General features: G+C 33.2%; 2 protein-coding genes across 3 annotated transcripts; one reads left to right on the top strand and one right to left on the bottom strand.

The window, feature by feature from the left end:
- The first annotated feature begins 312 nt into the window (after window positions 1–312).
- LOC101512731 (uncharacterized) lies at window positions 313–6,723 on the top strand. Its single transcript, XM_004499190.4, has 13 exons — window positions 313–598; window positions 696–817; window positions 1,242–1,368; window positions 1,647–1,728; window positions 2,407–2,477; window positions 2,880–2,921; window positions 3,455–3,579; window positions 3,807–3,900; window positions 4,502–4,586; window positions 4,665–4,843; window positions 4,924–5,029; window positions 5,494–5,580; window positions 6,399–6,723. Exons 1-13 carry the CDS (start codon window positions 486–488, stop codon window positions 6,483–6,485), a joined length of 1,320 nt encoding a protein of 439 aa, XP_004499247.1. The 5' UTR covers window positions 313–485; the 3' UTR covers window positions 6,486–6,723.
- A 1,274-nt stretch (window positions 6,724–7,997) lies between these two features.
- On the bottom strand, window positions 7,998–11,257 carry LOC101512208 (HVA22-like protein i). 2 transcript variants are annotated; one of them, XM_004499188.4, is made up of 7 exons: window positions 10,976–11,257; window positions 10,275–10,315; window positions 10,063–10,161; window positions 9,910–9,966; window positions 9,749–9,812; window positions 9,450–9,659; window positions 7,998–8,783 (listed from the first exon to the last, which is right to left on the bottom strand). In XM_004499188.4, exons 2-7 carry the CDS (start codon window positions 10,304–10,306, stop codon window positions 8,304–8,306), a joined length of 942 nt encoding a protein of 313 aa, XP_004499245.1. In that variant the 5' UTR covers window positions 10,307–10,315; window positions 10,976–11,257; the 3' UTR covers window positions 7,998–8,303. The 2 variants fall into 2 exon arrangements, with proteins under 2 accessions (XP_004499245.1, XP_004499246.1); XM_004499189.4 differs by having other exon boundaries at window positions 10,275–10,338; window positions 10,976–11,229.
- Window positions 11,258–12,042: the final 785 nt, after the last annotated feature.

Raw genomic sequence — 12,042 nt, 5'->3', positions numbered from 1 at the left:
GAAAGAGTGCGTCATTAGAAAACAAAGGTGCAAAAAGCAAGATCCAAAGATAAAGACAGATCAGACAAATCCTGAGCCCAAATGTCCAACGCAACTTCTTAATAACCCAACCCATCCATTAATTAAAAAAAAAGAGGAAGGAAAAAAAAACTTGTACCCTAATTTTTGAAGTTGTGAGAGGAGTTTGTTTCAGTTTCAAGGGTTTATGTGCATCATTATTCACACCAGCATATAGCAGAAAGAAACAAATATATAACTGCCTCAAATCTCAGCAACATATAAATATCTATATCTATATATATATATATATTTATACATACATATATCGGATCTAGCGGTGGTGAACGTGGTGTAATTTAGGTTTCATCATTATTGTTTTTTAAATTTTGAAAGAAAAAAATTAAGCAAAGTATCATTCTAAGAGGTTACTGTTCTCTAGAATATCATCTTATATAGTGAGAATAATTGAATTAGCATTGAGAAAAATGTGTAGTGAAAATAAAGAAGCGAGTTCGAGAATCACTTGGGAAGGTTGCAGCGTTTTGCTTGACATCAATGACGGTGACCGTCTCGTTTTCGCTCGTCTTTCACCTGCGGCGTTCGTGTTCTACTCTTTCTTCTATTTATTTATTTATTTATTTTAATATTTTTATATAGTTTAAAAGAGTAATAATATTTAATTTTATAATTCGCAGGAAATTGAAGATTGGAAATAAGAATTGCTCTTTGAAGCCATTGATTGGGTGTCCCTTCGGTACTGTTTTTCAACTTGATTCTTCTTCCGACGGACCTTTTCTTTCTCCCCTTCAACCCAAAGGCATGTCCCTTATCCTTTTATTTATTTATGTATTTATTTTGTTAATGTTATTATGCACTTAAATTTTTTGTGTTGAAAAAGGGTGGCAAAGAGGGTAAATTGTTTGGCAACTTCATTGAATTATTATAATCCTTGTGCATGTTTGGAATCATGGATGAAGTCACATTGACACTATGATTTTGTTAAAATTCTAAAGTGTAGTTTTTGTCCGAATCATGGTGAAGCTTGCTGCCATATTAAATATGGTAGTTTATTTTTTCATATCTTTGTCATGCATGCATTTGAGCAATATGAGGGGAGGGGTTAGTTCATTTGTGATTTGATTGATTTCAGTTTCTTTGTGGTTTGCCGAGATACTTTGCTTTACTGTCTACCCTTTTACTCTCACTCTAAGTTGGATGGTACATATTTGTTTGCAATTTAGGTAATGTTAATAACACTGAAGAAATTAAAGATGGTCAACTTAACGGTGAAGTTAGGGACAATCGGTCGTTGATTGACAATAATACGGCCCAAAGCCTCACCGGTGAAGATATAGAAGATATGCGAAGGTGAGGGCATCTTCTTTTGTTTGGATTTTTAAAGTTAATATTGTCTCTTGGGACTTGATGAAAATAAATGATTAAGTTTCGTGTATTCTTTATTTTTGTACTTTGGTTCTGTAGCGTTGAGGTATAATTCGCGATATAATTACAGTTTTAGTACCACTGTTAGTCAATACGGATTCTGCAATCCACATCTCGCTTTTCAGGAATAAACTGTCAAGTTATTATTTCTTTGAAATGCTTGGGATTCAGTAGTGAAAAACTATGCTGTTCTTTTTATGCAGGCAGGGTGCAAAGGGTGATGAAATAATTGAAGCTCTGATTGCCAATAGCGCAACATTTGAAAAGAAAACATCATTCTCGCAGGTATATATCTATTTGTATTAAAAGAGCTTACCTAGTTTATTTTTTAGAGTTAAGATACAATTTGGTTACTGATAAATGTTATATTTGTTATTTTATTACTCTTTTGTCTATACAAATCAGTTCCTGGAGTTGCTAAGAAGTCAACCCTTTCGACATTTCGTGTCAGTGAGCGAGTGTAAAAATTACTTAATTTGTCCATCATACTGCTCACTTGAAATGACAATCTTGCCTCCAACCATAATTGGGCTTACATCGCCCGATTAACATGCTGCAAGCCTGGCTTTCTAAGTTAGTGCCAAGGGTATTGCAGTCCTAAGGGTTGGAGATGATATTGTTATTCTAAACATAGCGTGATTTACATGTGTGCATTTTACGTTTTACTAGTATGTTTGATTGTGAAGCTAACAATTCGAGCTTTAGCATGTACGTGATAAACCTCCGTGAAAAGTTATATTTCCAAACACACACCACGTCAACATTTTTATAAGGGCTCACTAACGATACCAAATAATCGAAGGGTGAACTCAGCAAGTTGGCAACTCTAGGGGGGGATACATAGTGTAGGCAGAAACCTTTGGGGATCAAAATGACACGAGTAACATCTTGTACCGACCCAATCATATATTTTCTCGTTATTTTATTTTTGGAAATGTACTGAAGCTCCTGCTATCTGTGCAGGAAAAATATAGACTTAAGAAGCAGAAGAAATATGCGCCAAAAGTACTTATGAGGCGTCCTGTTGCTCGAAGGTGACCTTTTATTTTTTCCATTGTTATTATTATTCGAAGATTGTTAAAGCTTCACATTTCTTTTCTCTACGTGGTGTGCTTTGAAAGTCAAATATGGTCATGCAATATTTTGCTTGTCCTTGGAGCATTTAGTTTTTGCTCGGATAATGGTAATTGATATTAAGTGCATGATCTCTACAAGCTCTTATGCCTTTTGGCACTATCCTACAAAAGAAGTGCAAGTAAAATTATTTACGGTTTGAGATTTTTTTTGTTTTCATTAATAACTAGACAAATGCATTATTTCATTTTGTTCCCCTTTTGTGTTACATATCTCTAAATATGTTTACTTTTATCATTTTATTTTTACATTTTGAGTTTCTACTCAACGGCTCATGGTTGTCACTTTTTTTTTTGTTTCAGTATATGTGAGGCCTATTTTAAGAAGTATCCATTGAAAATTGGGTAAGGATTATCTTGTGCTTATGAATGCATATTTTTTGAAATTCTTACCATATGCGTTTATTTCTGTTAGATTTGAGATATTCTTTTGGAGCATGATATAAACTATAAAGTGATGTCATTATAACATCTTTAATGTCTGTATGCGGCTTAGGTCAGTGAAGAGAAAAAGAATGAGAATAGAAGGGAGAAATTTTCTACCTTGAATATATTAGAATTTGGAATTCATAAGTAGGCTCTAAAGTATGACAACTATTACTTTTCTGTAAACCACAAATTGTGCATCAAAACAGTTAATTCTTAAATAATGCTTTTTCGAGGACCTCCGACTTCATTATCAATATTAGGGTGTAAATATTCTTCTGAGTTCACTTTTCCTTGCATTTTGGACCTGTGTATCCTCTGTGCACTCTGTATAGTTTGAAAAATGTTAAGGTGTGTGAGGCTATTGCAGGATTTAATTGGGGCTCATTATCTCTAGTTGAAGTGAAATATGTATCCTTGATTTGGTTTCTAACTAACTATAACTGATTCAGATTCTTGCGGGTGGACACACTGTCCCTTCTACTTTCAATGGCTAATGTTTCTTCAAATTCTGACATTCTCGTTGTTGATATGGTTGGTGGCCTTGTCACTGGTGCTGTGGCAGAGCGTTTAGGAGGTTTGATATTACTACTTTGGCCATGTTAAATCTTTTTACTTTTTCCCATATGGTGTGCAATAAACTTGAATCATCACAACAATGAAACTACAAAAAATTGTCATTTTTATTATTCACTTTCCATTCTTAACAATCATCTGATCGAGTGAATGATAGTGAGTTTTCATAGTTATGCAGCTAATTTGTGCGTTAAGTTTGACAATCTAAAGTTAATGTAATGTGTACAGGCACTGGCTATGTATGCAACACATATCTTGGACAGGCACCATATTCCATGGATATTGTGAGGATATTTAATTTAAGCGATGAAATCTGCAAGAGGTCAGCTGATGTGTTTTTATTGCAGTTAACCAATTATTTTGTCCAGTTAAAATCATGAAAACAATTTATCAGTCTTAATGCTGGAGTAAATTGCTGCTGCTGCACTGAAAGAGAAATATCGTTTTTTAAGCTATAATTTTTTAGAGCTAGTTTTGGTTTTGGATGATCTCTTTGTATGGACTTGGATATTTTCTACGTTATCAATTATTAATGGAATTAGTTTTTTCTTCCAAATGAATAGTTTTAGATGCTTTTTTATAATTTTAATAAGTTTATATATCACAAGAATTGAAGAGAAATAGAAATGTTCATAGGAGTTTCTTCTGAGAGAGCCATGTGTTAAATTAGTAGGAAGTAGTAACTAGGAATATTGATCTAAGCCATATGCATTTTCACCATAAAAACCTGAAGCATCCTCTGATGTAATCAATCGTTTAGTTAATTTTGTGTTACTTTACTATCTAAGAACCAAAAAAACTTCTAGTACTTTATAGGACTTGTTTACCACCGTATCACTGTATCAGATGGTTTGTTTGAATGTGCATGCACCAAGGTTTTGTTTCTTGCCTCTGGTGTTATTAACATCTTTTATTTGTTGCAGAATTCTAAGGTGTTCCATGTCTGACTTGTTGTCACAAAAAGAATCACAGCAACAAAATCTGCTAAATGATGAAAGCCAATCAAATGTAAGTTGCACTTTCTTGTTCTTCTAATCAGTTCTATCTTACTGTTTGAACAATTTATCAACTGATGTGATGTTACAGGATCAAATGAATGTGTTAGGCGGCATTGAGGAAATCTCTCATTCATCAGAAAATGCAATTTCTGATCTTGGTGCTGAGAATACCACATTGCCTGCTCTAAGAGCTTGCAAAGCAGCAAAGGCTGGAGAAAAGGCATCTCCAGAAGTTGTTGACTCATGGAAGGAAAATGGTTTTTCTAGGTATCTAAAGTTAAATATTTGACTCACTAATCACTATTTCTAAAATCATAAAATGAGTTTTTTATTTTTAACTTGTACAGCCTTATTATTGCTGCACCAGACGTGGATACTTGGACATTGGTTAAAGACCTATTGCCACTTTTATCGAACTCTGCCCCATTTGCTATTTATCACCAATATCTTCAGGTAAGGTTCAATCTTCAAGCTCAATGAGTAGTGATTTAATTTAAAAGTAACCATGTATGAAAATATTTTCAATTAATTTGTGTTTTTTTTTGTCCCCTTGTATGTCAAGGATGAAACATTTATTCTAGGTATCTTTGGTTATAACATTAGGAACATGTAAAAGATATATTCTAGGTATCTTTGGTTATAACATTAGGAGCATGTAAAGGATGAAACATTTATTCTTGGTATCTTTGGTTATAACATTAGGAACATGTAAAAGATATATTATGAATAGTAGCAAGTTTTTAAGAGATCAAACATTTTTCAACCTACGTTTATCCAATCCATATGTAGGTTTGGGTGTGTTTAAAGTTGAAAGCTTGCAATGCTTCCTATGACTACTAAATACAAATAGATTATGATGATTTTGCTCCCTCAGTCTTTAACAGAATCTTCTGGTTTATTTGCTGTTTAAACTGCAGCCTCTAGCAACTTGCATGCACAATCTACAGCTTGGGAAAATGGCCATTGGATTGCAAATATCAGAGCCTTGGCTCCGTGAATACCAGGTAGTAGTTATTCTTATCATTATTATGAAAGAATACAGGTATTTTGAACTCCTTTGTTTTCAAAATTAAATAAAAAACCAATTGCTAGTGTGTATGGTTAAGAAAATTCCAAGTGGTTTCATGTTCAAATCATGAAATTCTCAACCCATTATTGTTGTAGTTTGTACTAGGAGATAGGTATGGTTATCATTATGATTAAAAAGATGCTTTGGTTGACACCCTAGGCACATTCCTGTGTAACACATGATTTTTCTGTTCTGTAGGATTTTAGGAGATTAGTTTCGTGTATTTAGTTTTTGCATTGAAACCCTTACCTTTTTTTCAACCGGATAGATAGACATGGAAGATTTTGGACTCATTAGGGTTTTGGAAATTTTGGATTGGCCTATTAGGGTACACTCTTCTTCATGGGGGGAGGTTTTGGAAAGGTTGGGCTATCTAGTGTGTTAAAATTTCCCTTATTTTTACCAATATTTTCTACATTTTCTTTTGTAACTTTGATCGCAACAGAGGGCTACATCTGCTTGTAAGGAGCTTGGTCTGTATTATTTATTGTTTATGCTCTTAAATCCCATTCATCTCTCTATTTCATTTGGAGGGAAAGGGAAAGTTTATTTTCCAGTTCTAATTTAGTGGACTTATAAAACATTTGTAAAATCCGTTAAAAAGGTGATTGAAATATTATGTGATCATTTATAATGCCACTCCTTCAATTTTTTTTAAATCTCAATTATATGTCTAACATATAAACTTTGTCCTCCAAAATCCAACTCCCAAACATATTCTTACCAATTTTTACAATATAATCACCCGTGCAGGTACTTCCATCAAGAACTCACCCGTGCATGCAAATGAGTGCATTTGGGGGATACATTCTCAGTGGGACAAAGATCTGCAGCAGCTGATTCCAGCTCCCTTAATTACACCTCTGTTGGTCAGCCAAAAGCGTTTTTATATGGCCAATGTACACTAGTTCTCTATTTAACTGTTTTTCTGCCCACAAGCCTTTTAAGTTTTAACTAACACATTATTTTTTTGCGGGCTGGAATATGATTTTTGTACTATATAGCTTTTCTATTTTTATTTCATTAATTAATCACCTAAAATTTAATAATAGCCAAACTATCCTTGTTATTAATCTAATCCTATTGTTACTTACCTCCTTAATTTATTGTTTTTTTATCATTTTATTTTCACCTAAAAAATCTCAATAATAGAACCGTCACTATTATTTCTTAAATCTTAGTTACCTACTACCTCCATAAACTACTAGTTTCCTTTTTCATTGCTTTTTTCCTTGATTTTAAAATATTGAAATAGATGTTATTAAATCAATAACGTAAGATCCAAACTAACTTGTTTTTTGTTTTAGCAATAAATATATTATTTGAACATCAAAATAAAGTCACCACATTTTTAAAATAAACATTCACATTATCTTTTATTTGTCGTACTCAATAGACCATTTAAATCCCCTCTAAATATACCTTCAAATGGAATGGAAGTGGTTTGAGATTTTTTCTACTTTTGCTGGGTGAGTTGCAATGTCGGATTCAAGGGTTGTTGCTTAAATAGAGTAGTGAAGTGCATCTTATTTTTAGTCCATAAACATTTAAATCAACTTCGGTTATGTCATACACTAATTGTTACAACTCAAACCTAATCCTAGTTTAGATGTTTTGGTTATGGTGATTGATGATCAACTTTGAATAGCCATCCACATGAGCAAAACTAAAACGATAGTTGATGTCACGTACATTTTCCACCTATACCAAAATTACTAGCTTCTAATTTGTCTTTAACAGTTGACTTCGAACGTAAGTCATGTTTTGGTGGGCCCTTTTGCAATCAATAAAATACTAAAAATAGGGTGGAGGATATGATAGTACTATTCTAGACCATGGCCTATGTGGTCCCTTCTTCAACGCTTCCGTTACCAAACTAGACGAGTGATGATGACGTTGAAATTAAACGGGGTTTAAGGGAATTGGATAAAAGTGTCAAAAGTCAATACTACTGTTTTGGGTGTTTGCACTATTTTACAATATTTGTATGGCATTCCTTGAGCCATTTATTTAGTTGAATACAATTGATTGACTTTGAAAGAAAAACGTAGTTTAGAGATGCTTCCTCTGGAATAAAATATAAATAAAAATAGTAATTTAAAAATTAATATATCTAATTAAAAATCAACGTTAAATATATCAACTTTTTAGTTTTATTTATTTATTTATTTATTTATTTATATTTAATTACAAAGTAGAATGAGATAAACGCGCAAAGTGAGTTTCAACCTGAACCTAGCACAGAGCTACACTTCACTTCCTACTTGATCCGACTTCCAATCACGGTTTTGAAAACACTGTTTGTAATTTGTATGTTGATGACAACTATCAATTTCACTGCTACTTCGAATCTAAATTTAAAATGTTTCAACTAACGATTCCCTGGAAAACATGTTAATACTGTTTGTTACACTCTATCGTGAATACCTGCTATACAGAGCAGCCGATGCAAGCAAACAACCCATCGGAATGAGTCCATAAAACGTGGCATCAAGCTACTAACGATACCATGTCTAGACAAATTATAAAGAAAAAAGATAAAGAAATAAAATGAAGCAACAAATAGAATGAAAACTCAGGAAACCATTACATACATTTGAATGGCCAGCAGCATGGTCCAACTATCCCTATTTCAGGCTAAAAATTGACAATATTGTGCTACTGGGTTCCCGATGATCTGGTTTTTCTTAGTCTGCCTCGTGTAACCCGGATGCTTTCTTCCATTATGGTCTCCTTTGTAGGAGATTTTCCATTTTCATTTGCTGAAGAGGATGAAGGTGCTGCTGCTTGAATCTTCTTTGGGTCAGCCTCTGTTGATGCAGATTTTATGTTTGTTTGAGGTGTAGGATTAGATTTCTGGGTACTTAAACCTGCTAAAGAAGACTTCTGAGTACTCGGACCAGCTACAGGTGGCTTCTGGTTACCAGCTACAGAAGACATCTGGTTATTTAAACCTGCAACAGGAGGGGCTGCTTTAGGAACTTTTGGAGAGCTCAATTCCTCTGCTACTTCCCTCTGGAACTGACTTGAAGATGTACTAGAAGCAGGGGATGGGGGTTCCTCAACTTGTGTTCCTGTAGCAGCAGCTGGTTGGCCAGTGGCAGGTGCAGGTTGACGAACCCTCACACCTGGTCGTTGCTGCAATTTCAAGATAGAATTTGTTTGTTATGTGAGAGCATGCATGAAGAAGAGTGAGATGTGTTAGGATAACAAAATCGCCGATGGTAACATAGTTTGTTACAAGTTAATTAGGCCGTCAGGTTGTTTGTTATATAATTATAGTGCTATATAATCACTTCTTGTATCATATTTGTTCATATATTGAATATGAATGTTGATTGTGTGATACAGAGTTCTTTCCTCCAAAGAAGAATACTTTCAACTTGGAAGTGAAAAGAAAACATGATGGAGCAAATAACACGACAATATCCATATTAATGATCAACCAAATGTTGACTTTCAAATTTCTAATGAATAACAACTTACGATGTTTAAAAATACGCAAACATGAAATGGACTATATTCAACTGTATGAATGAATAAAATATTACTTGCACACAATTTTCTCCTTTCTTTAGTGAAAATGAGAGTCACTGATTATATTGGAAAAAAAATGAGAATCATTCCAGGTATTAGTTAATTTCCTTGTTCAAATCTCCGAAGATTAATTATTTAACAGGTATGTATTTATAAGTTGTACTATGTGGCTTTAATTGTGTTCTTATATGCATATGCACATCCAAATGTAAGTCAAATTCAAATGTAATACTGGTAGACAACCAAGGCATAATAGTAATCAACTACCTGAGCAGGGCGTGGTGCTGGCGTTGATTGTGCTGCAACAAACTTCAAAATGTCATATATTCTTGTCTGACTGTAACTAGCAGCTCTTTGCCAATACAAAACTACATAATCTCCCGCCCTCGTCCTTAGTTCCAACAAGCTGCGATCAATTTCTGGCTCATGTTTTGCAACATATGGTCTAAAGAAGGAATCATACACATATGTTGTTCCCTAACACAAACATCAATTTTAACCATCATATTGAAGAGATGCAAACCCTAAACTTATAACAGATTCTACCACAGTAAATAATTATATACCTTTGTCTTGGGGTACCACAAAAATATGAAAAATGCCAACTTAGCTTCACTATACATTGGGACCCTTCAAGAAGAAGTCAATTCAAAAATAAGAATCCATCAGAAACAAACTTTTTTTGAATTAGATTTAGAACAAAAACTTGCAAGATAGAGTCATCTACCATGATACAAAAGTATCTCCAATTCTCTCACACACTGTCAAAACAGCAACCAAAATCCTGCAACATGGAAAAATAAAAACGGTGTCTGTGTCATTATTTACTAGAAGTTGTTAAGTATAGGTTTAGCACAGAGGATGAATCTATATTGTATACCAATACTGGCACCAAAATCGAAGTTGTTCAATTTCCGGCTTATTCTTTTCAACTACTTTATAGCATTCATAGGCTGGATAAGCATAGCCAAAAACCATCCTGCCAATACACCAAAGGACAAATAAAATCACTAAATTTTAAATATCACAAATTCACAATGCAAATAATTAGGAACAGATAGATTCAAAATTTGGGGAGAATGTGAAACATACACAAGCGCCCTGGTAAGAAATGATCCTATCATTTTGTATCCCTGAAATTGAAACCAAAAATAACCTGTTAAGCCAAACAGGATATTAGATATAGCATCCAATCCAAGCAACCGAAACTTAAGAACAATTATAAGGTTGGTATTATGTTATAATTAAGTTTCTAATTTCTAATTCATAGCTAAAATAGTTCTAATTCCATGCTTACTAAACTTTTAAACGTGATGTTATCCTATGTAGTGCCGACACTTCAAATTGAAGGTGTGTATGAAAACAAAACACTGATCCATGTGGATTACATTCAATTAATTCCATTTTTTCAAATTATTACAAGTGTTGATGTGTCTATATCTATGAAAGTGCTTCGTAGATGCTATCAAATAGGCTATAGTAAAATACAATTCACTTGTCATTTTCTCTTTCAACTTCAACTATTGCGAAATGCAGTGTTCATCAAAAAAAAAAGACTAGCTAAATTTAAAATTAAGAAGAGAGAGAATATAATAGAAGCAAAAAATGAAGAAATCGAGGAAGGAACTAGGGCGAAGCATGATGAATGTCAAAGATCAAACTCAAATTTGTAACGATAACAACATCTAATGCCCTGAGACCGTTTGATTTGATTTACAAATCGCAAAACCAAAGAGAAACTAACATTAACACAGAAAGAAAAAGAAAACGAAGATGAAGAAGTGAAGAAATACCTGAAGTTGAAGAAAAAAATAGTGTGAAATAAAAAATGAGAAGAGTTAAGAAGATGAGGTAAATCTGACGGTGGAAGATCGGCGAAGGTACCGGAAACGGCTATAGTGAACCGTTACGTTGTCGGTGAGAAGTAACCGTAAGTGGTGAAAAAGAAAGAAAGAAAAAGGAAGAAGTTTGTTTTGTTTGTTAGAGGAAAGAAAAAAAGAAGAAGAGCCGTTAAATGGTTGCTTTGCACATTGCAAATGTCTCAGGCTCAGAGTGAAGTGTATTGTGTTAGCTACTACTACTTGGAAACTATCCTCTGTTTCTTGTCAATCGTGCACCCTTCGATGCGGTGGTCAATCTCGCTCATTACTACCCGTTTATAATATCTTTCTTAAGATAATTTTATTCTTTTAGTACACAAATATCCAATTAATATATCATAATTTTAAAATATCTGCTCTATATCAGTTACTAGTATGTGGACCGCACTCTCGAGTCTTTCTATCCACTATTTTTTTTAAATTATTTTTGAATTTTTGTTGTGAATTATTTATGACGGTTAAATTATTAGTAATATTTAATTTTTATTATAATTATTTATAAAAGTATCTAATAATTGATTGATTGTGAAATTTTTTTTCATATGATAATATATATAAATTAAACTTTTTATATATTTACTGATCCTTTAGTAAAATTTATGATATCAAATATGTAGCTAATATTGGAATTTATATCAAATCAAGGCTAAATAGTTAAAGTTTGGTGGTGAAGGAACATGTGATGTATGAATAACCACAAACAAAAGTGCGCACTTTTGATCAAAATCAAAGAGGTAAATTAGTTGAGGTGCCCAAGTTGTCTATAACTGGACCCCAAACCTCTCTCATTTCAATTATTTACTACGGTAATTCAGTGTGCATAATGTTTATTTTTGAATGGTGGTTCACTTCAGAGAACAGATATGCATTACATAATTTCAAATTAAAACACTCTTGTAGAGTAATCCAACAATTCCTTATAAATCTACTAATAACTTTAAAACAAAATTAAATATTTTAATGTACAATATGATATCTAT

Source organism: Cicer arietinum, chromosome 4 (genome assembly GCF_000331145.2).
Source record: "Cicer arietinum cultivar CDC Frontier isolate Library 1 chromosome 4, Cicar.CDCFrontier_v2.0, whole genome shotgun sequence".
Taxonomy (NCBI): domain Eukaryota; kingdom Viridiplantae; phylum Streptophyta; class Magnoliopsida; order Fabales; family Fabaceae; genus Cicer; species Cicer arietinum.
The sequence above is the reverse complement of the archived record's forward strand: the minus strand, read 5'-3'. Positions and strand labels throughout refer to the sequence as shown.

Excerpts from the sequence above, each read along its gene's own strand:
- LOC101512731 (XM_004499190.4), top strand. The coding sequence starts at position 486 with ATGTGTAGTGAAAATAAAGAAGCGAGTTCGAGAATCACTTGGGAAGGT. Across the intron at positions 3,580-3,806 it reads TGTGGCAGAGCGTTTAGGAG|GCACTGGCTATGTATGCAAC; the intron begins GTTTGATATTAC and ends TAATGTGTACAG. Across the intron at positions 5,030-5,493 it reads TTTATCACCAATATCTTCAG|CCTCTAGCAACTTGCATGCA; the intron begins GTAAGGTTCAAT and ends TTTAAACTGCAG.
- LOC101512208 (XM_004499188.4), bottom strand. The coding sequence starts at position 10,306 with ATGATAGGATCATTTCTTACCAGGGCGCTTGT. Across the intron at positions 10,162-10,274 it reads TTTCTTACCAGGGCGCTTGT|GATGGTTTTTGGCTATGCTT; the intron begins GTATGTTTCACA and ends GTGTATTGGCAG. Across the intron at positions 9,813-9,909 it reads GGAGATACTTTTGTATCATG|GGTCCCAATGTATAGTGAAG; the intron begins GTAGATGACTCT and ends TTCTTCTTGAAG.